This window comes from Hyaloscypha bicolor, assembly GCF_002865645.1.
Source record: "Hyaloscypha bicolor E unplaced genomic scaffold K444scaffold_56, whole genome shotgun sequence".
NCBI lineage: Eukaryota > Fungi > Ascomycota > Leotiomycetes > Helotiales > Hyaloscyphaceae > Hyaloscypha > Hyaloscypha bicolor.
In genome coordinates, this window is record NW_020194558.1 from 2,644,916 (window position 1) to 2,665,961 (window position 21,046).

At 50.0% G+C, this 21,046-nt stretch overlaps 9 protein-coding genes across 9 annotated transcripts; 6 read left to right on the forward strand and 3 right to left on the reverse strand.

The window, feature by feature from the left end:
• The first annotated feature begins 51 nt into the window (after positions 1 to 51).
• K444DRAFT_377273 (uncharacterized protein) lies at positions 52 to 1,568 on the forward strand. The gene has a single exon (XM_024872317.1). It carries the CDS (start codon positions 284 to 286, stop codon positions 1,358 to 1,360), a length of 1,077 nt encoding a protein of 358 aa, XP_024738607.1. The 5' UTR covers positions 52 to 283; the 3' UTR covers positions 1,361 to 1,568.
• Positions 1,569 to 2,693: 1,125 nt separating this feature from the next.
• K444DRAFT_611939 (uncharacterized protein) lies at positions 2,694 to 3,234 on the reverse strand. The gene has a single exon (XM_024880036.1). It carries the CDS (start codon positions 3,096 to 3,098, stop codon positions 2,880 to 2,882), a length of 219 nt encoding a protein of 72 aa, XP_024738608.1. The 5' UTR covers positions 3,099 to 3,234; the 3' UTR covers positions 2,694 to 2,879.
• A 2,747-nt stretch (positions 3,235 to 5,981) lies between these two features.
• K444DRAFT_611940 (uncharacterized protein) lies at positions 5,982 to 8,053 on the forward strand. Its single transcript, XM_024880037.1, has one exon. It carries the CDS (start codon positions 6,276 to 6,278, stop codon positions 7,809 to 7,811), a length of 1,536 nt encoding a protein of 511 aa, XP_024738609.1. The 5' UTR covers positions 5,982 to 6,275; the 3' UTR covers positions 7,812 to 8,053.
• A 479-nt stretch (positions 8,054 to 8,532) lies between these two features.
• Positions 8,533 to 10,270, forward strand: K444DRAFT_628718 (uncharacterized protein; the record flags this gene model as incomplete). The annotated part of the gene is made up of 3 exons (XM_024882954.1): positions 8,533 to 8,640; positions 8,716 to 8,803; positions 8,913 to 10,270. The coding sequence occupies 3 exons, from the start codon at positions 8,533 to 8,535 to the stop codon at positions 10,268 to 10,270; spliced, it is 1,554 nt and encodes a 517-aa protein (XP_024738610.1).
• A 2,268-nt stretch (positions 10,271 to 12,538) lies between these two features.
• K444DRAFT_587955 (uncharacterized protein) lies at positions 12,539 to 13,223 on the forward strand. Its single transcript, XM_024878039.1, has 2 exons — positions 12,539 to 12,718; positions 12,779 to 13,223. The coding sequence occupies exon 2, from the start codon at positions 12,859 to 12,861 to the stop codon at positions 13,075 to 13,077; it is 219 nt and encodes a 72-aa protein (XP_024738611.1). The 5' UTR covers positions 12,539 to 12,718; positions 12,779 to 12,858; the 3' UTR covers positions 13,078 to 13,223.
• Positions 13,224 to 13,416: 193 nt separating this feature from the next.
• On the forward strand, positions 13,417 to 13,900 carry K444DRAFT_662712 (uncharacterized protein). Its single transcript, XM_024886734.1, has 2 exons — positions 13,417 to 13,685; positions 13,741 to 13,900. The coding sequence occupies exons 1-2, from the start codon at positions 13,448 to 13,450 to the stop codon at positions 13,839 to 13,841; spliced, it is 339 nt and encodes a 112-aa protein (XP_024738612.1). The 5' UTR covers positions 13,417 to 13,447; the 3' UTR covers positions 13,842 to 13,900.
• Positions 13,901 to 13,994: 94 nt separating this feature from the next.
• K444DRAFT_652322 (uncharacterized protein) lies at positions 13,995 to 14,995 on the reverse strand (the record flags this gene model as incomplete). Its single annotated transcript, XM_024885785.1, has 4 exons — positions 13,995 to 14,572; positions 14,648 to 14,698; positions 14,729 to 14,907; positions 14,971 to 14,995. 4 exons carry the CDS (start codon positions 14,993 to 14,995, stop codon positions 14,018 to 14,020), a joined length of 810 nt encoding a protein of 269 aa, XP_024738613.1. The 3' UTR covers positions 13,995 to 14,017.
• A 308-nt stretch (positions 14,996 to 15,303) lies between these two features.
• K444DRAFT_611942 (uncharacterized protein) lies at positions 15,304 to 16,118 on the reverse strand. The gene is made up of 2 exons (XM_024880038.1): positions 15,674 to 16,118; positions 15,304 to 15,616 (listed from the first exon to the last, which is right to left on the reverse strand). The coding sequence occupies exons 1-2, from the start codon at positions 16,022 to 16,024 to the stop codon at positions 15,428 to 15,430; spliced, it is 540 nt and encodes a 179-aa protein (XP_024738614.1). The 5' UTR covers positions 16,025 to 16,118; the 3' UTR covers positions 15,304 to 15,427.
• Positions 16,119 to 17,575: 1,457 nt separating this feature from the next.
• On the forward strand, positions 17,576 to 20,125 carry K444DRAFT_611943 (uncharacterized protein). Its single transcript, XM_024880039.1, has one exon. The coding sequence runs from the start codon at positions 17,583 to 17,585 to the stop codon at positions 19,962 to 19,964; it is 2,382 nt and encodes a 793-aa protein (XP_024738615.1). The 5' UTR covers positions 17,576 to 17,582; the 3' UTR covers positions 19,965 to 20,125.
• Positions 20,126 to 21,046: the final 921 nt, after the last annotated feature.

A 21,046-nucleotide genomic window follows, 5' to 3' on the forward strand; every position in this document is an offset into this window, starting at 1 on the left:
TTGATTTGCTTCCTTCTCTTTGGTAGGTGGTGTTCGTACTTTCTCTAGACTATATTTTGATGAACCTTTCTGTTGACAACCAGCGAAATGGAAAGCACGAGACGACCTCTACGCCTTCCTTCTTAATCACTTCTTCTCATCTCTTGAGGATGTCAATCGAAAGACTCTTCTCCCTCACACACTTCAATCGCATTTCCAAGCATCGGATCAGAACATCATCCAGACATCGCAACGAACAGATTTCTCGCATCAGGATCAATTCATCTCCGATCAGGCATTGGAAATGATACCTTCTCAACAACCTCTCCTACTACTACTCTACTTCGCCAAACCATCCATCGCAACCGCAAACATCATCCAAGCAAACGCACTCAATTTCAATTTCCATCCGACGAACCCTCCACCGAACATCACAATGCATCCCACACTCAAACTCCGAGCCCCAACCTTCCCCGAAACAACAACAATGCCTCCTCCTCCCGCTCAGCTGCTGCAACAAAACTCCGCTTGCAACGTTGTAGGACAAGCGATTGCGATCTGCAACACCCTGACTCCAGGCTTCAACACGCTGCAACCGACTGCACAAGCACACTGTCTCTGCTACTCCAGCACGTCTTGGAGGCCGTCCATCTTCGACAACGCGGTAAAGACATGTGCAGACTACGCCTTCACAGCCGCGCCTGGGGCATACAACCCACTCGCAAACCTCGAAGGATTCTGCCAAGGCATCGGCGACGTGAACCAGGAGGACGCTCCTGCTCCGGTCTTCAGTCTAACGACTGTGTACCAGAGCATACAAAGCTCAGGAATGAGTATGAGCACCAGTATGTCCGCCTTCTCAGGCCAACCCTGCAACGCCGTCAACGCAATGCTAAACGACTGCTCCTCCTCCTCCAACGGCTTCTGGAGTCTTCAGCCTAGCGATCGAGCCAAGTGTCTCTGCTACGTTAGCGCAAGCTCGTGGTGCCCTACTGCCTTCGACAATGCGGTGCAGACGTGTGAGGCGTTTGCGATAACTGCGGCGCCGAGCGTGTATGCTGCTGTTAGTAGCTTGGGAGGATTCTGTGCTGGTGTGGGTGATGTGCTGGCTACTCCTATTCCGCCTGCTTCATATTCTGTGGCGACGACGTTGAGTGCCGTTGCTTCTCCGACGCCAAGTCTTGGTCCGAAGTCGACGAAGGGATCGAGTTCTGGAAATGGAGGGGTAACGAGCACGACGGATATCGAGACAACAATCACGATTGGAGGAACTCGAGGTACTCAGACGGCAAACAGTGGTGGAGTGAAATTGGAGAGAATGAGTGAGGGGCAGGTGGTGGCATTCAGCTTTCTTTGTGCTTTGCTGGTGCTTTTTTTATGAGTGTGGCTCTGCTGAGCGGAGCCATCTTTAGACGTTTCATTAGGAGAAGGGGGAAGAGCTGATCCTTATGAAAGATCATAGGGGCCATGAGGGGTGGAGGTAGAAGATATATTTGTAAAGCAGAAAGCTGTCTTGGAATAGAAAATTCTTCAGCGAGAGGTCCTAGCACCATCGTACAAAACTCTCTTTACGCATTTTCAAGTCAAAATCAGTATCAGATAGGTTCATCTTTGGCTGCATTCTGGCGAGAAACCATCATTTTTGGATATGGGCTGCTACTAGCCCTCAAAACGCCAAAACGGGCCCCCTAGAACACGCCCTTTCCAGCGCACAGAAGCCCTGTATTTACAGGGCTTTGTCCGCTATAAAATCACCAATGCGGCGTGCAACAAAAATTCCATTCTTTGATTCTTATTGGTCACTAGAGGAGCGGGCGAGCCACAGGAGTGAATAATCTGGCTAAATAAGAAGAAGAAAAAGGGAGTAGGAAGATGTTTGAAGTGAAGATTTCAGCTCACTTGGTGAGGAATTTAGCTGGCTGGGTGTGCCTCGCAGGATTGGGGACCTCTGTCAATCCGGAGCACAATACCTTTTTCATTTGCGACCTAGTCTGCAGTATAGGGTTTCCTGCTAGGTGAGGTGATGAGCGTCTACTTCAAGCTAGCCTTCCCTTCTGCTGTTAAATGAAACATAAGATTTTCGAGCGCTGGTGAAAAGGAGAAGAGAAACTTTCCAAGCTCCGCTTTCGGAAACAGCAGAATGCCTACCCGACGGAAAACACGTATGTTTAGTATCTCGAGCGATAAGGATATAGATGCAGAATGGAAGGCGGTGAATATATCGAGACAATGTGAGCGCCGAGGACTCCTATTGCAAGTCTGCATCCAACACCTCCTGGTGCCTCTAATCGAGATGCCTGAATGTCAATATTTTCACGTGACCATCGAGACTTTGCGAAGCTGTAACCCAATAATTGTGTGGATTGCAAACTTCTAGACATAGAGAATCCAGAACTTTGTGAAGGAAAGAGTCAACGTCATCCTTTCAGATTTGGATGTTGGCCATCTGGGATAGTCGTCATTGAGGGAATTTTCGGCGGTATCTCGTAGGATTTTTCCATAATGAGAAGTTGACAGGTGGGCTTTCCTTTCATGACAACCAGAATTAGGATTGAGCGTAAAAACTGATATATGCTCATGATTTTAAGAAGGACCGACGCTCAGGAATGGTGGTACATGCAGATCCACGGAAGTAATGATCTGCTCTCTAGAGAAAGCACTGCAGCTCTGAGTTTTGCATCTTAAAACAGGTCATCACAACTGTACCAATGCTTGAGAAAGATCCGCAGGTCTGTTTACAAAATACCCAGGCTTCTTGCTAACGATAAGCATGAATCCGTACTGGAATGTGAAAGGGAGGCTTAGGTAATCACGTGACCGACGGTGCATTTCGAAGCCATGAGAGCTCTCCAAACATGACATTATAGGACTGACACACTTCAGCCACGCTCTACTGAAGCTCACAACGTCCTCACTCCTTCCAAGACTTGGATTAGGCACTCGCTGCCAATAGAAAAGAGAGTAAATCCTCCTCCAAAACCCTCCTGAACTTGAGGGGGCCCATAAATCCATAAGTAGCGAATCTCTCCGTCACTTATCGTCAGTGATTGGGTCATGAATCCGACCACCAGCATTAGCCGTGCGCGGGAACTTCCTTGGCTCAGCTGACGAGATCTCATATTTAAGTCCGCTGGCTGTTAGTAACGGATTCCGGGCACAGAGAGAGGGGGCGGGGGGGCTGGACTTTAAGCAGACAAATCGGGTACAAATGAGAGAGGTCTTATGTGCCGTGTAAATACTCGATGAAGGTATTCAAATCTCACTAAGCTCGCTGTATTCTTGGCAGAGAGTAAGTGCTGACTATTTGGGTCATCGGGTCTGAAAGTTTGAATAGTGGCTGTGTTTTGAAGGAGTTGGCACCAAAGCGGAGCTCACTCGAGCCGACGAGTTGCAGCTCAAGGTCATTTGAAGATTTGATATTTGATGATGAAATGCGAGAATAGGCTATTCGCACAGCATCGGTTTACTGTTTAAGATGCTGACGATGACTCCGACGAACCCGAAAGAGGCTGACTGACACCTGCAGACATGCAGCAGCGAAAGCTTGGCCAAGTAGCGAACCACGGCACCGGAATTGATGAAGAGAAACTGGAAGGAATTGCAGTACGAATTGACGCAGCTTGGCTCGGTGCTAGGAAATGAATTGAATGTGAGATGACCGGTACATGCGCAGCCACTCGGTCGCATCAAAGAGCAGAGTGGGTCTGAAAGTCAATTTATTGATGTTCATTCAGATCTGAGATTATTCTCGCTTCCCCGACCCGAAGAAGTGGGAAGTGGGGAAGACAAGCTTTTTTCGAGGAGGCGGAGCATGTCGGCCGGCTTCCAGGGTTCAGACCGACTGATGGTGCGCTGCCTTCATCTTGAGTCGTCACTCCTTCGTCCTCTGCAATCGGCTATTGGGACGCTGACCCAGCGGCACGGCATGCCGAAATGTCTGTCGCAAGTATTCCGAAGCTTTGCTACAAAGGCGTTGCCTGGCGATCAGTACGAAGCAACCACGACGCTTCACCGGACGGCTGAAGCCTATTTCACACGGCTTTATGAATGTGAACCCCAACTGGCGGGCTCGCAGGCACGCGCCTCCGCTTAGTCGTAATACAGTGAAACTTCGCTACAAGGATACTCAATATAAGGATATCCTCGATATAAGGATACATCTGCTGGCCCCGCAGGGATTAATTTTGCTGTGTGCCACACCTCGTTATAAGGATACCTCGGTATATCCTTAGTTTTTGGGGACAATTTCGGTATCCTTATATCGAGGTTTCACTGTACACACCCGCCAAAGTTTGTTAGCGAATCCAGCCTGAAAATCAAACCACCGATTAATTTCTTTAATAGCCAGCACGCTTAGGTTCACTTGAAAAAAACCAACATTAATTAATGCGCAGTCTATAGGAGTACCCTCTATAAAAGTGTAAAAATTTAATTGCCATTGTTATGGGAGTTAATATAGAAAAACGTTGATTTTCGGCCCGGATTTCGGTGTATCAACGACTAACCGGAGGGGCGTGTGGCAGGTTAAAGTCATGTTGATGAGGGGGTGCCGAAATCGGGCTCACAGGCTTCGCGTTCGCACGTCCAGAGTCAGGTACCAATATCAGATCAAGTCGTCATCCCATGAATCCTGGTGCAGGCAGGAAGATTATGTATCAACAAGCCACCCCTACAGCCGCTTCACCCGGTTGGAAGTTGGAAGTTGGAATTGAGAGTCGGGGAACCTATCATCCATCCTCCGGTAAGATTGTAAGATGAAATCATAAATGCAAATGCGAATGCAGGCGTTGAATCATGTCCAAGCCACAAGTCAAAGTGGAGGGCGTCGGGCTGCTGTTCCGCTGAGCTAAATATTATTAAGCAGGTAAAGGGGCTCGAACGCCAATAGTGCCTGAGTCACCTCTAGCACCTCGCCTATGGGGGACGACTTGTCATCTGGAAGGCGTCGCTCATGGCACATCCACAGGCTGAGGCACAGCCCGCCTAGGTACTGTATTCATTCTATTGCGAACTATCGTTTCATCATCGGATCCAATGCTTCAACCACGCCACCTCGTAACCATGAATCTATTATTCATAAACACGTTACGAGGAAAAGGATTCTCCACGCTGTTGAAACTGCTAATTTTGGTGAGATGTTGGTGAGGCGAGAGATGTTCGCTAAGAGCAGGACTTCACGGCGCTCTGGCCGTGTACGTTAAGTATTGACGGTGTTGACAAAGAGATACGTGGTGTCGGGGTCGAATTTTCTTGACGAGTGGGTCGTCGTGTCAGAGGTTCTCCTTACGAGGAAAGGCTGGGGCTCAATATGGGGCTACGGGTCTCTCTTTCGTGTCGGGTATGGGGGGGGGGGGAGGTTTATTCAGGTGTTTCTTCACGAGCCTCTGCTTGAGGCGTGTGCCAGACGATTGGCTGCGTGAGGCGTCGGAATGGTGCAGCGGAGCTCGGAGTTGGTTTGCCCCTGTGTCACCCGGGAGAAGAGTTTTCCCGTAACCTAGAGAATGAGGTTGTGACTGCATAATTGCGAAGTAGAGTTGCTGGAGGTAGTACAGATTGGGTGAAGGGTGTCATGTTGGTGGATGCAATTTGCTGCCGTTCTGCAGTGTGACTTTCTGCAGCCCAGAGCGCGGGAGGGGATTCAGGGAAATCTCTGCTTAGAAATCAAGGTCGGTGAGGCAGTGAGGCAGTGAGGCACTGAGGCACTGACGTGTGACGGAGAAGGCTGCACCGAGTGAAGTGATTCAAGTGAAGCGTCGCGCTGACAGGCTAACCGATCCCACGTGAGAGAAGGGCGTGTGTGTCGGTCTGGCCAATTAAAGAGCATCAGCTCGCGAGGTGGGGATCCTAGGAGCCCAAGACTCCTGGGAGTCTTGGAGCGTCTTGGCACAGCGGTGGGCGGCCCATGCGCGCATGCGCGCATGCAGTCGACAAGGCGCGCAGTAAACTCTGGCCGTTCGTCGGACGATGATCCACCATCCATGGAAAGTAAGAATCAAGTGAGTCAGGCCGCAACTATTTCCCATCAAAAATATGCTCGTCTACCAGTAGCCTCACAGGCACCAAGATATAAAGGCAATCAACTCCCTGTTGTTGCTTGAATCTGGAAAACGTACCTCGAAGAAACGCTTGATATCAATTCCGTGGTACAACATACCCGTGGTTCGTCCCCCGCATCAAGTCTGCAGCCTCTATCCTTGGCATCCTTGCCCAGCACCCAGAACACCCATCATATAGTGACGATCTCTCACGAGACTATTTACCCCTCCTCCCTCCTTTCTCCGCGCAACATCTTCAGGATGGACGCAGCTTCAGTCGCTCAGTCGACGACCAGCACGTTTGCGACCTATGCCAAAAAGATGGGCCGTAATGGTCGACCAGATATGGACATCGTCCTCGATAACCATGACGAGGGAAAGATCTATACCACATTCGATGCTCTGTCCGGCAGAGTAGAGATCACCGCGCCACAAATTGCACGATTCGACGAGATTCAAATCACATTAGAAGGGGCCGTAAAGACGTTTGTCGAGAACTTATCACCACACACGACCCGGGCGAGAACGACAGCGCTGCACAACTTCCTGAAGTTGACGATGCCGTTGAGAGATACAGACTATCCTCAGCCACGGATAGCAGAAGCCGGGCAGACATACAAATTCCCTTTCAACTTTGTCGTTCCAAATCAACTCCTTCCCCGAGCATGCTCGCATAAATGCAACACAGAGCATGTCCACCACGCGCATCTGCAACTTCCACCGAGCATGGGCTGTCGAGAGGTGTCGGGACAAGACGATTTGGCTCCTGAGATGGCGAAGGTGCAATACTCGATCAAAGTCAAAGTCCTACGAAACGGAGAAGATGGCAAGGATGTGGTGCTTGCGGAGAAGTTGAGGAAGCTTCATATTGTCCCAGCTCAAGCGGAACTCCCTCCCATGAACATTCTTACTGGCAACTCAGAATCAGACTACGTCCTTTCAAAGACCAAGGCCTTGAGGAAAGGCGTGTTTTCTGGTAAGCTCGGAAAGATCACTGTTTCAGCAATCCAACCAAGTGCGATCATTCTTCCTTCGCCGTCTTCGGATGCCACAGTACCGGCAACGGCAATGGCCACTCTCAACCTTCGCTTCGATCCTCATGACAAGTCATCCCAACCTCCACGACTCGGTGGGTTGACGACCAAGATCAAGGCTTCGACTTTCTACGCTGCCCGACCTGCCGAATACCTTCCATCGCATTACACATTGACCGCACACTTCGAGACAATTCGGGGAGTATACGATACTTCCGTTGCTCTATCTTCCCGATGCGTCGAGGCTGTATCATGGACAAAGCACAAGGCAGCTCCCGCATACACGAGACGCAACTCAGCATCATCGTCCTCAGATTCATCAGATTGCTCGGATCATACTTCCGAAGCCAAGCCAGGCAGCGAATACTACTCAGCCACGGTCTTGGTGCCAATCACTCTTCCGTCATCCAAGACTTGGATCCCGACTTTCCATTCTTGCATCGTATCTCGAACCTACACGATCGATCTCAACCTGAGTATCCACACGCCGGGGAACGGGGTACCTGCATCGACTGTTTCACTGCATCTACCCATTCAGATCGCAGCTGATGGAAACCGGAATGAGCGAACGCCTATGACCGCTGCTGAGGCAGCGGCTGAATTGGCAGGCGCAGAAGAATTCTTAAGGCCGAGAGTGATAGAAGTTCCCAGGCCTGAGCACGTTGGGAACAGTGTCTTGGTGCGACAAGCTTCAGACTTGCCACCGAGCTACGAGGACTTTTCAGCTTCGCAACCCCAGGTGGTTGATCCTGGAAGGTGTTGATTTTCTTTCAAACCAAACTGATTGAGCGGTATTGGAAAGCTATTTGAATTGCAAGGCGTTCTGGTTGGATTGGATATGGGCCTCGGCAGGTCTTGATTTCGGGCGTTTTCGGGTTTCTTTTCTCTGGATTCAATAATCCATGATGAGCAACAAAATGGATACCCTATAGAATTTATTTTAACATACTTTAATTCTAATATTACCTTCATATCTGTACAAAATCTAGCATCTGCGTAATTGCCATCTACTCTCACAACGCTCCAGGATTTAACCTCCAGCCACATTTCCTTCTCCCCCTGCTGGTACCTGCAGACCCACTTTGGTCTCCCCGACGGGGCCTCCCGCTTCCTAAACTCCCAATACGAGCATAAGCCTCATATTGCTTCTGCTCACGATAACAATTCCTCCAAAATAAATCGCTCAAGGAACAAGTCGCATTCTGGGATGTTATTAACCACTCACACGCACCTTTACCGCCGGCACATGCCCCCGAACCCTTGGCTTCGCGCGTGTCGACGTTTCACCGCTTCGAGACCCCCTTCGGAGGGAACCGCTTATTTCAGGATGCCAGCGCAGCTAGCAGTTGCCTCTGCGCAAAAGCAAGTCCAACGAACGACACGATGATCAAAATCTGAAAGCAGGTCATCTTGCCCTCTGGCAGCCATCGACCGGATATGCAAGTCAATCAGCGTTATCTGCTGAAGAAACGCTGCTGCTGAAGATGGCGCAAAATGTCGATGCGAAAAAGTACTATGGATACCTGTTCGAGGCCGACAAGAAGCCGACCCAGGTGCTCGATGCACTGCTGCGCGGCATCGCAATCTACATTGTGAGTTGTGATCAAATGGCAGACTATGCGCCATGCCATCATCGAGAGACATCGAAGCTGACTGTCGCATCGCAGAGCACGTCAATAGGAAACACCGAGCAGAAGAAGCTCACGCCCGACAAACTAGCCACTTTCTATAAGGCTGTAGGAGGCAACTACGACTGTTTGTGCCCATCAAACACTTCGCAGCGCAGCTTGCTAACGATCCCGTGCCACAGCCCTCTTCGTCGAAGTCCCTCACCCATCCATCTCCTGGATCTACGCATCAATAGGGTGTCAGCAGACGCTGCAACCGACCGCCGACGACTTCGCACCTCCCTCCATCCCCGCTCTCACAAAGAAAGGCTTCGTGCGCTGGCAGTCCATCGAGATATTGCTAGGGCCAGACGAACACGTCCCCTTCATCCAAACCGCCGTCCGCACCTTCAACATCAAGAACCCCGACACAGGCGAGCCCTTCCCCCTCGACCTACCCACCAGCGCCTTCCCCCTCGTCGCCGACAAGGAAATCGAGAAATGGCATAACGCATGCGCCGAGAAACTGCGGCAGCGCGCGACACCTACAGACGAGGACATCCGTCCCCATCTCCCTCCAAGACCTCGAGTCCAGTCTGGCTACACACACGTCCGTCCGCCGCGACGCGCGGAAACAGATAATCCCTACTTCGACAACCACAACACGAAATCGCGGTCATCTCGCCCTATTTCATATCAACACGTCACGGGCCCGCCCGTGAGACCTAAGCTCAGCCGCTCGCCCTCACACACAGCAAGACAGTTCCTAGCACCAGAAGACAGCCACTCTCCCCGCCTCGCGCGCTCCCGCCGTCGTTCGGTCCCCGAGAACTTGGGCTCGAATCCGACGAGTCCTTCAAGTCAGCTAGGAGCAGATCTCAGACCCCCGCAGGAACAGCATGCGAGGAGACATAGCCATCCTCGGCATGCGAGACGTGGGAGCTTCTCAAGTGATGCGTCGAGTTCGGGTGAGGGCGAGAGCCCACCGAGTCCGACTTCGAGGCCTAGACGACGGAGTCGTGCTGATGGGGCGCCGTCTGTGCGCTACTCTACCGTCCCTCCGTCCCCCAGTGTGAATGCTGTACCGCCACTCCTGGATCCGAGATTGAGACCCAGGGATCGGGATCTAAATAGTAGAGAAGAAGAACTTAAGAGACAAAGTCTTCCTATTCCGATCGATTTAAGTGGGAAATTGAGCGCACCCTTTCTTCTTGGGAAGAGAAGTGCGCCGAGAGAATCAAGCAGGAATGGGAATGTGCGGTGGAAGGACCTAGATGGTGCGGAACTGTTTAGGAGGAGCGAAGATGATGGCAGGCCTGAGGTGAGGAGGAGAGGAAGCGGCGAGGGGAGAAGTGATAGAGAGGGGTGTAAGAGGAGGGAAAGGGAGAGGGATAGAGATGGCGTTGCTTATAGAGGGGAGAGGCCGAGACTACATGCTAGGCGGAGTAGTCACGAGGATTTGAGGAGGGAGAGGGATAGAGATCGTGATCGGGAGGAGAGGGGTACTGGGAGTGGTGATGGGAGAGGCTTTAGGGAACGAGAGAGGGGTCGGGAGAGGAGCTTTGCTGGTGGAGATGTTAGAGGTGTGGATGGGAGGCGGTATCCGCCTCACTGAGAAATTCGGCTCATTATTTGGGGGATAATGATTAATGAGGTTCAACCATCGATGGTGGTGGGAGGGGAGGACATGATTTACGACTGTGGGAGGGCAACATGTTTATTAAAGACTCGGCTCCGCAAGGTCTGGTGGCACAACATTTGTTGTACTTAATCACTGCGATGATTTAGCAACGCGACTCTTTTGGCTGCATCACCTATTCCCCCTGATATGCAGTGCTTGCCGAAGAAGGAGGATGTTGAGAGGAGAGGTAGAATTGCCTTTCGCTCCTACTCTTTGTGAGTTTTGCATCCTCTTCGTTGCATTGACCTGCTGCCGGCTGATTGCTCTTATATGCAATCACCATCAATGCTCTCCCTAATCCTCTCCGTTCCCATTCAACGACATTTTCTTTTGACATACCTGACCGTACCATCCTGGTCTCTCACCAATTCCCATCCCTTCTTCTCTGCTATGTCTTCAGGTCTAAGCCCCTCGACGTCTCTGACCTCGACATCCGCATCCCTCTCCATCAACTCCATCAGAACGTCATGCCGCAACCCTCTCACTTCATCTCCCACTACACCTTTCAAAAGGGGCGTCCATCCAGAGCGGTTTCTTGCTTTAATATCCTCTCCCCTATTAATCAATAGATTCCCAATATCCAGATCGCTCATGATGACGACTAAAGCAATGACACATCTCCCCATTCCGCGGTCAAATTGTTCTTTCACCATTACCCGGCACTGTTCAACCCCCATACTTCACTCACCAGCCCTGGCATTCTCAACGCTCGTGAAGTAGTACCAAGGTGCCCATTACCTATCCATTAGATACCCCTTAGCCTCATTATCTCAGCGTTTCTTTCCTCGGCATGCATACTGTTCAACAAACCGAGTTGGGGCACGTCTGCTCTCAATACGCTCTAATCATAGTTCGTCCGGGACGCCGAGATTGGGATTGCGATTGGGATCGCATCTGCTCCTGGGCAAGTAGATTGGTTGACAACAAAGTACGTTGTTTTTTTTTCTCTGGTGAGAAAGGAGGCGTTGGAGAGTTTTAGGGGAGAAGATGGTCATGAGAATTGCGATTTCTTGGCGGTGCGAAGAAGAGAGAGGATTTTTAGAGGCTTTGTGGGGTGGGTGTTTTTTTAATATTTTTTTTGTTACAGGTTGATTGATGCAGAAGGGGAGGAGTTTCTATTTTTGATCTGATTGGAGCGAGGTCCGTTCTTGTTGGGCACCCGAATCATTAGTGAAGTCACTGGAGATTGTTGAAAGAGGCTTTGTGGCTTCGGGCTAAGGGTAGAGGACAAGGGAATGTGTGCGTGTTGCCCCCTCCTCGGCCCCTATTTTGCTTAAGCGAGGAGCTGCACGTGATAGCTGCTGTGCCCCTTCGGACCAGCTTATGTCATCCTAGAAGGCATGAAACACAATCAGAACTGTTGTCATCCTGGTCTTTCAGCGGCAGAACCTACCAGCGGTAGTAGCATCTTTAACTTAGACGTCATATCGCGTGGTCCTGAGACCCGAGAGAGTAAACATGACTCAAGTGCCAGCCGGGAAGCATGAGCCGGGAAGCCAAAAAGGCTTTGAGGGTGAGGAGGAGCAAGATGGGGAAGAAAAAGAATGGGACGAGGATGAGAATAAATGGACACCATTACAAACCGCCTCGGGAGAAGGCGATCTCCAAACTGTCTCAGACCTCCTCCACCGAGGCGTTGACCCAAACGGACTTCCCAAGGGCTGGTACGGCAAGACAGCTCTTCAAGCTGCATCCGTCAACGGACATCTCCCCGTTGTTGAGAGACTTCTCAAAGCAGGAGCAAGAGTCGACGCACCAGGCGGCAACAACGGCGGTCGAACAGCCCTGACACTAGCTTCCGGAGCCGGGCACGAGGACATCGTCAATGCACTGCTTGCCTCTGGAGCCGACGTGACCATTCCAGCACATCGGTACATGGGACGAACAGCGCTCCAAGCTGCTGCCGAGGGAGGACATCTGGATATCGTGAAGAGACTTCTGAGGGAAGGTGCGCATATCAATGCGGACCCTGCTCACAACTCAGGCAGGACGGCCGTGCAAGCTGCCGCTTTGAACGGGCATCTTGAGGTCATAAATTTCTTACTCGATCAAGGGGCACTGATCAATACGCCGCTGATGCGGTATAAGGGCTCGACGCCACTTCAAGGCGCGGCGTTGGGAGGTCACGTGGAGGTGCTTGAGCGACTATTGGATGCGGGAGCTCACGTTGATGCGGAGGGCAGTTATTACAATGGATACACAGCCTTATGTGCCGCTGCCGAATCGGGACATTTGGAGATCGTGAAGAGGCTATTGGAGGCGGGTGCTGATATCCACAAGACGTATGGAAACAAGCATCTGATGCCGATTCAAGCTGCCAATTGGAGAGGACATGAAGATATTGTACTGGTGCTGAGGAATGCGGGTGCCATATGGAATTAAGTAATTGACCCCCTTTCACGGGCTCGAATCCTCAGGAGTTTACAAATTGAATCTCTTCAGGCATGTCCTCGGGAGAAGAGTCTCCGTTTCGGGATCCGGTTGACCCCATCGAGCCGTCAATTGACTAGTTGAATCATGAGATGCACTTGGCATGTCCACATCTGGTCTTGTCGTCTCATCTGATAAGATCTTTTCGATGCTGTTCAGATGGTTTCAGACTTCGGACGCAGATAGATCAATCTACCCGCAAAAGCTTGGCAATAGGTAGTGCCGAGTTTCATGAATCCGAACCCTCCCTAGCTCATCGGATCTCAGCATCTTGCCTAGATCTCGTCAGTTTCGCGAATCGAAGGTTTTGAATCGTGTCATGAGGTTGCTGGTGACGAAGTGTGTGTTCCGTCTCATGTTTTGCATGGCCTTGGCAGAAAGGGGTCCTCGCTTACACTTCGACAACACCAAGTCAATGCCAAGTCTAAGCCTTCACGATGCCTTGAAGGGTTTCCACGTCTTAGGGAGCTTTCCATGTCATAAAAATTCATTCTTCGTAATGGGTTGTGTTCATATAAACTGGTATGGTATCCTGCCAAACTGTCTTTCTACCCTTCCTCTCTACCGCACACTCTTTACTTCACTTCTTTACCGCCGGTCGGATATACTTTTACTTTCTCTCAGGTCCAACTACGATTCAATCTTCTATCCTTTATTCTTTCTTTCCGTCACAATCTCAACATGAAATTCTCCGTCCTCACCGCCCTCTTCACCCTGGTAGCTCTCGCATCCGCCATCGCCATCGAAGAACCCGGCGCGTCAGTGGTCCGCCGCGAAGTCCTCCTCGAACGCCAGGGCGCCAACGCAAACCGGCCTGTTCCAACTGGAGCTTGCTGCGTAGCAGCAACCAGTTTGAAGGAAGACGTCTGCTTCAACAATGGCCAGTCTGGCCGTTGTGTTCCAGATTCGGTAAACAACTGTAAGTCAAAGCCCGAGAAATTGTAGGTTGTTATTGATGCTGACGATGGATATAGGCGGGGCGACCTTGACATGTATCGAGGATAGCAGACTTACGTGTAATGCGGCTGTTTTGGAAAGAGGCAGGCCGACGTGTAGACGTACGCCTGGTGCATAAATGCCAGCTTCAAAGGATGGGTTTGGAAGATGAGCAAAATGGCAAACGATTAATTAAACGCAAAACGTTTTAATATATGTCTCATTTTCAGGAAAAATGGAAGCATCTATTCCTCAAAGATCAAAGACTTCTTCTTCGTGATGATCAAAAACCCCAACGATCATGTGAAGAGTACCTCAGCACTTCAATGTCGCGTCCTGTTTCACAACAAGAGCGTATTCCCTTCGCAATAACCATGGCAGCCCCGCCCCATCTTTCCCACACACAGCCTCCACACAAGAGGAAACCGTATGGATATACCTAACCTTGCCCCCGTCCACGCTGAAGAAGTGACTATCCGACATCGACGACTGCCCCTGACTCCTATCCAGCCCCGGAAAGCCCAAAAACATATCCACCGCACCCATAACCTCACCAACCACATGCCTCCGATTCGTAACCTTGATCGTGAAAGGCAATCCCAGATCACACGTTTCTTCCGTTAGATTATTAGCTCCTGTGCAAGCTCCGCCTTCAGGACGAGCACAAGGCGTTCTCCAGGGAACAGTGACGTTAATGTTGCCAAAACTGTTGAAGTAGGCGTCGCCTACTGCTTGGGTGACTGCGCTGCTGTCTTGCTTTGCTGCTGGAATGGGCTCCCAGTTCTCTAGAGAGCTCGAGATATCCTGTTGCGTTGAACGCCCAATCTCCGGGATGAGTAGCGGCCGACTCGATGGCTGTGATTTGATTCCCTGTAAACATCACTCTGGTGCCAATAACATATGGTTATGTTGGGTTGGTGACGATTAGTTCGGTGAAGGTTGCACAATTTGTGGTATCGTGAATGCTGATACCCTAATGTGATCGATCTTCATTGGCTGGGACAAGACACCGGTCTTGATGCTCACGGGGTTCTCGCTCTCGATGTGTGATGCATTACTGGCAAGGGCGGTGATTAGAGCGGGATTTCCGTTTCTTTGGGCCGCGATATATTGAGCGGTTGCGTTTTGGAGGAGGGCTCGGGTGAAGTGGGCGGAGACGATGGCGACGAAAAGTGCGCCGGTCCAGAGAATTGAGTGAAAAACGCCTATTTTGAATTTCTCTCTTTAAACTGGATACTAAGAGGAAGATCAAATTTTGCCCTTCTTACCTGAAGATTGCTGATCTGGGCCCATTTTATATCCCCTTCAAAGCTGAGGGATCAGAAATGCCGATATAACGAATAACATTCGATACTGGCAGTTGAAGTCTCCATCCAATTGGTCCCGTTAGGGCCATATCTCCCATCTCCATATACAACTTGTACAACGTAATCGTCCAAAGTATATGAAATTGCGTAGTTCCTGGCAGTTGCGGGGAATTTTCCCCTGAAAATGTGGGGGCATCAGGTGATGAACCCCCCACCGTCTACCGGACTACGGCACTTTTTCAACCATTCAGGAACGAAAATCTGGAATGAAGGGACTTAAAGTATACTCATGGATCGCCATATCGGATTCCTAAATTTGTGGTTTCGAAATGTCGAATAAACGTTACTTAACACTCAGCCCCCCCCGTATCAAAATCATTACTTGTGACCTTCCCACGCGGCGAATATCCGTCGAAATCTACGAATAAGCACTAATTGAATTTGTAAACGCAGCCTGCAGTTCTTCCTGCGCAACCGACAAAGTATCAAGCTCGTTCTCGTTGACTGAATTCTCAAGCGCGGTGAACAAATTGAGCGTTGCCACATTTCCCGTATTCAAATACCCCAAAACCAGCGACTTCTGCCCCGCAGCGGCTATGGCATTCTCCTGTCACTTCATCAGCATTCCAACATTCCCGCTTCTATGAATGTCTGATAGTCTTACATCGCTTATGAGCGCGATAAGGAATGTCAGAGCATCCTGTGCAAAAGTTGCAGCCGCATTAGCCACCGACTGCGAATCCATGGTGTTGAACGACCCGACGGCAACGGTATCACTCGTGGTGACGGCGAGATGATCATTTAGATCTGAGAAATGTGAAGAGAAGGTCTTGATTCCGATCGAGGGGGATTTGACGAAGGATGCGAGGTTCCCAGAGAGATGTTGGACGTTGCGCGTGATGATGCTGAAGTCACCTAGGACTTTGGCGGTGTTGTCGACGCGTTTGGCAATCGGGGTGGAGAATACGAGGGTTGAAGAGAGGAAGAGGGGGAAAAGAGAAGTGAAGATCTGCATCTTGAAAGTCCTGTTTGAGGAATGCTGCGAATTGAGAATTATAGCCGAAATCAGCCTGAAGAACAAGTAGATGTGTGAATAAATGTAAGAGGAAAACAGTTCTTTAAAGGAACAAAGGCTAGAAAATCTTCCAGAAATAACAAGAGGCTGAGCTCGTGCATGCAGGCATGGAAATCACGCGCCAAAGTTAAATGCCCGGAGGAGATTGATTCCCAATCGGGAAGGAACCCTCGGCTGTGCTGAACATGACCTGTGAAGTCGGACCTAATTTTACTTATTATTCAATGTCAGCGAGCAAACAAAGAGTTTAGCGGACCACCTTTGGTGTCACTTGGCAGGGAATACACAGGATCATCCCCCAACTGTGCTGCATTTCGTATATAGAGTTTAACCGTTTCAATAGGTTGAGTGCATAAAATAATCGCTAGCTGAGTCGTGAGCCGCAGGTCTAGTCCCGAAGGACTATCATGAGGGGTTTAGTATTCTGAGTAATCCTAAGGTTCCTCATCTTTATTCAATTGTAAACGTACAGTTCTTCTAATCTTTTGTGTACGACATCGTAAACTCTCTTTGATTAATACCCGTTGGAGTTGCTGACGTGAGACTGATGAAGACAATACGATGCTTCCACCAACTTTGATGGATCGCACGTTCACGACTTGAAGGAAAACCACTCTGACTGTGCTGGATCTAATGGCGTTTACTATTGCAGTTGGCCGCAACTCAGCATGGAAGGAGTCAGGTGGGTGAGTGATTACCGAATCACGTGATACCCCTTTTATGTTACTGTTTTTGCCACTTGGAGCCTTTTCGGCCCAGTTGCGGCCCAACGCTGGCTTCTCTTCCTTGTTAGTTGTTCTCATACATCACAAAACTCTGAATTAACGACAAGACTTACTTATATTTTTGGCATCCTCTTCAAAATCGTTTTCTTGAAGTTGTGACGTCGAAATCAAGTGCTTCAACCTCAACTTGGTGCGATATCACACTCGAGCTCGCGTGCCAGCATGCGCCACGGTTCATGCTTGCAACCCAACCATTTTAGAGAAATTATCCCAAGGCTGGAAGTTCTTCGAGTCATAACTCTTCTGTCTCCCATGACCAAGAGGTTCTCTGTCGTGGCGCGATGTGATTGGCTAAACGCGTGAAAGGGGCTGAACAAGAACCCGACTCTGACGTTGCACAACAAGGCACAAACAATTCTCAATCCCAACCACGGTAACTGTACCAGGAACCATCGGGTCGGGCAGTCACAGAAAATGACATGTGCCCAACCTGAAGTTCAAGTGGCCGGGGAGTGAACCCGGACGAACGCCTCGTGCGAGGCTGCTCACAATGCGGCTATAGATAGCAGCCACCGAGTATGGCCAGTATGCCACAGTCATAGCCACGTCAAAGTCTGGCCTTGTCACTTCCTAGTATATATACCATCTGCAAAAGTTGGCTTCCTCGATTTTGAATTTCTCTTCATACACCGTCAGCGATTCACCACTGTACCATTACCTTCGATAGATCTAATATTATTCCTTATTCTCTGCGTGTATATTTGAAGTGAATTATGTCTTTTTTCCCATCTCCTCAGCTCGAGGAGCTTCGAGCTCGGCTGTCGCAGGTCGCAGATGCCATTTTCGACCGATCAGCGCGACTTCATGGCTCACCTTTCGGACGGCCAGGAGCAACAACAGGTTCGGATAGTCGATTATTATCGTTATGCGGAGGCCCAGGGAGAGCAGACTGGGTTTTGCAACATCTTGGGCAACACTGGGCGAGTCTTGCCGAAGACAAACAGACGATGTTTCGAGACGACTGGGAGAGCGGGCTGAGAGCGATGCAACGGGAGCTGACGACACCATGTACCAGCTGTCCAGCGGGTGTGGCTGAATGCAATCGGTGTCGATACATGGTGCCGAGCATATCGGAGAAACTTGAGAGATTGGCAGAAGAAGTTGTTGGGAAGTTGGAGACTGAGCGTGCTCGGGTGGCCGACGAGGAGGAAAGGAAGGAGGCCGCGATGGCAGAGCCAAAACAGGAACCCAAGGAAGAACCGGAGAGGCCGCCAACAGCAGATCCAGCACTCAAAGAAGAACTGGAGAAAGCATCTGGAGAAGCCGCAAGTTTGAAGGAACAGCTGGAGAAAGCAACTGGTGATCTTACCGGCCTGACCACGAAGAATGAAGAACTTACAAAGGAGCTCGACACTGTGAAAGAGGAGCGAAAGAGCGCTCGGGAAGCACTAGGAGAGGCACTTCATCAACTTGACAAAGCAGCCACGAACATCGAGTGGTACGCCAAAGACTTGGAAGCAGGAAAGCGATGGAAGATGGCAGCCGAGGTCTACAACGACCTTCGCCAAATGAGAGAAGCGAAACTGAGTCGCCAAGATGGCGGAGCGCTGTCCGATGACGAAAAGCCAAAAGTCAAGAAAGAAGCTGTTTTGTTCAGATATAAGCAAGTATCTGCACTCATGAATTTTGGGACTTATCCGGATCCAGATCTTCTGGGCATCGCGGAGGAATTATGGGAAGACATCGGTGCCAAGGGATGGATGGGACAGGAAGGGAAATTGCTATTTGAGCCAACATCAAGGGAACTCCGGAAGATCCACGAAGATTACTGCAGCATCCTTCGCGGCAACAAGAGGTACGACGATGCAGAGCGAGAATGTATGTTTGTCTGGTATCTGCCATCGTGGTGGGTTGACAAAGATCAGAAAGACGACTGGAGATACGATACGGCGTACCGGATTGCCGGGATCATGAATGAGAAGAAGAATTACGAAGAAGCGGTGGTCTGGCACAAGAAAGTCGTGCAGTGGGCATTGGAAGTGAGTCCACGAAGGATGAAGCGAGCGGCAAGAAGCGGAACCAAATTGATCTCCCTCTTGGAAAGTTTGAAACGCGAGAACTGTCTCATTGACATTCTCACGCCTATCTGGGCTGCAAAAGAGCCCGATGATAATGAGATTGATATCTTGACCTGTGGGTACGAGCTTGGTAGCCGTCTCCTGCCAAATCGGCCGGAGAGAGCAGCTCCAGTACTAAGAGGTGTCTGGGAAGGCATGAAGGCAACGAAGCATAAACAGGCGATGGACGTGGCAGAGCTTCTGGCCAAAGCATACGGTAGTCTGGAGAAGGACAAGGAACTCGAGCAACTATATCCCTGGATTATCGACAACCTCACAGACGACAAAAAGCTCGAGAGAAACAAATACCGATACGCTCTTGGATACGTCCAGTTCACTCGCGAGAATGAAGAAGCAGAAGGTACCTTGAGAAAAGCATGGCACGAGCTTGAGCAAGATCCCCGATATGGAAGGGACCATCGCGATACGCTTCAGAGTGGTCTCCTTCTTGGACAAGTACTTGTGAAGAAGGGAGCTCTTGATGAAGCACAGGTATTCTTGAAGGCTGCATGGGAGGGAGGACACAAATATCCCAATACCACACTCCTCGTCAGAGCAGGAGAATTCTATAGCGATGTTTTGGTTCTGACTGGAAATCCTCAAGCCCTGGATGCTGCGGAGAGAGTCCTCGACGAAGTGTGGAAGATAGCTTCGAGGATGTCGCTGAATAACTACGTCCGCGACAGAAACTCAGTGCTCTGGCCAGCATTGTTGAGTGCCGGGGACTGCTATGGCAGGTTGCTGCTGGATCGTCAAAAATGGGCGGACGCCGAGAAGCTGTTGATGAAAGTTGTGAAATTGAAGAAGGACTTGGGCCATGGTCAGGAGGACCTTGAAGAGACTCAGCACTTGCTGGAAGAGGCGAAGAGAATGCAGCTGCCGCCGCCAGAGATTGTCAATATTGGACCAAGAGATATAGGACTGCCAAATCTAGAGCTTCCGCAACCGGCAAGGCCGCGGTCACGATCTCGACGGAGGCAGCCTCGCAAACGGCCAGGATTCCTTTCCGATGTTGCATGGTGGATGATGACGACCTAAAGTCGTGTGAGCGTGGGGATTTTGTAGTACATGAAGGTCCACGATGTTGTAGGATTGAGGATGTACACTTGGGGCGTTATGGACGTTCTTTTAGGGTAAATGGTTTCCTTTGTCAATAAATGTTAGATAGTTTAGAAGAATAGAATGGCGTTATTTGCATGATGGTCTACCTTCACATTACGAATCTCAGCTTCGTTGACGCACTTGACATGTCATACATCGGAACGAAATGCGTTTATAAGAAAAGAACTCCCCGTCTCGTGTGTCATTTTTATCTATTTATCTATTTTCAACTTTTTAGTCAGTAGCTAGCTACTCCAGCTTCGAAGGAGTCACCGTTTTGGCGTTATTCTTATAATCTTCGGATTGAGAAAGAAAAGAGAGGAAGATAGGTAAAAGAGGGTTCTCTTACATGATTGTGCAACAACATCCCTCTCTAGTGTCAGCTGACCAAGTACTTCTCTCATCCCCACGTCCACCAGAGCCACCTCGCATTCCGACTATGGAATTGATTTTAGCCTCCGTTGGGGATGCTGCGGTGTCGTTTGGCACAGCCAAGGGGGTGGGCCGCGGTGCTCGAAGCTCTTCTTCGACTGGGCTTTCGCGGGTTGACGGCGGTATGCCTTCTAGAGTCTTGGAGATGATTGTGGAGATTTGGTTGGTGATTTGGTTGGTAAACATATTGGGATGTTTTCCTTGAGGCAGTGATTTGTGGAATTCCAAATGGTATCTATCTCGTCTGTGTCTGTAGATGTTTCTTGCTCGTGAGTGCGGATGATAATAACACCGAAGAGAGTGCGGAAGTTGTGGCTTTTATCTCCGTTTATTGATCCTATCCTCAGATTGTTCTGCATCTCGAGGATCTGTCTGCCATGTTCTTTGAAAGTCTCTGACCAACCCCATTTTTTAGGTAAGCGACTTGATTCCGTAATAAAGGTTCTGAACGGTCTTGGAAGTGTTGAGAAATGGCCTTTGATGAAAGAAATATGTTTCAAAGAGATGATGAATGAGCTTGAAAGGATACATTGTTGGCTGGGGACAAAGCCAAGCCATCAGTGGTGAACAATGGATGAATTTGTCCG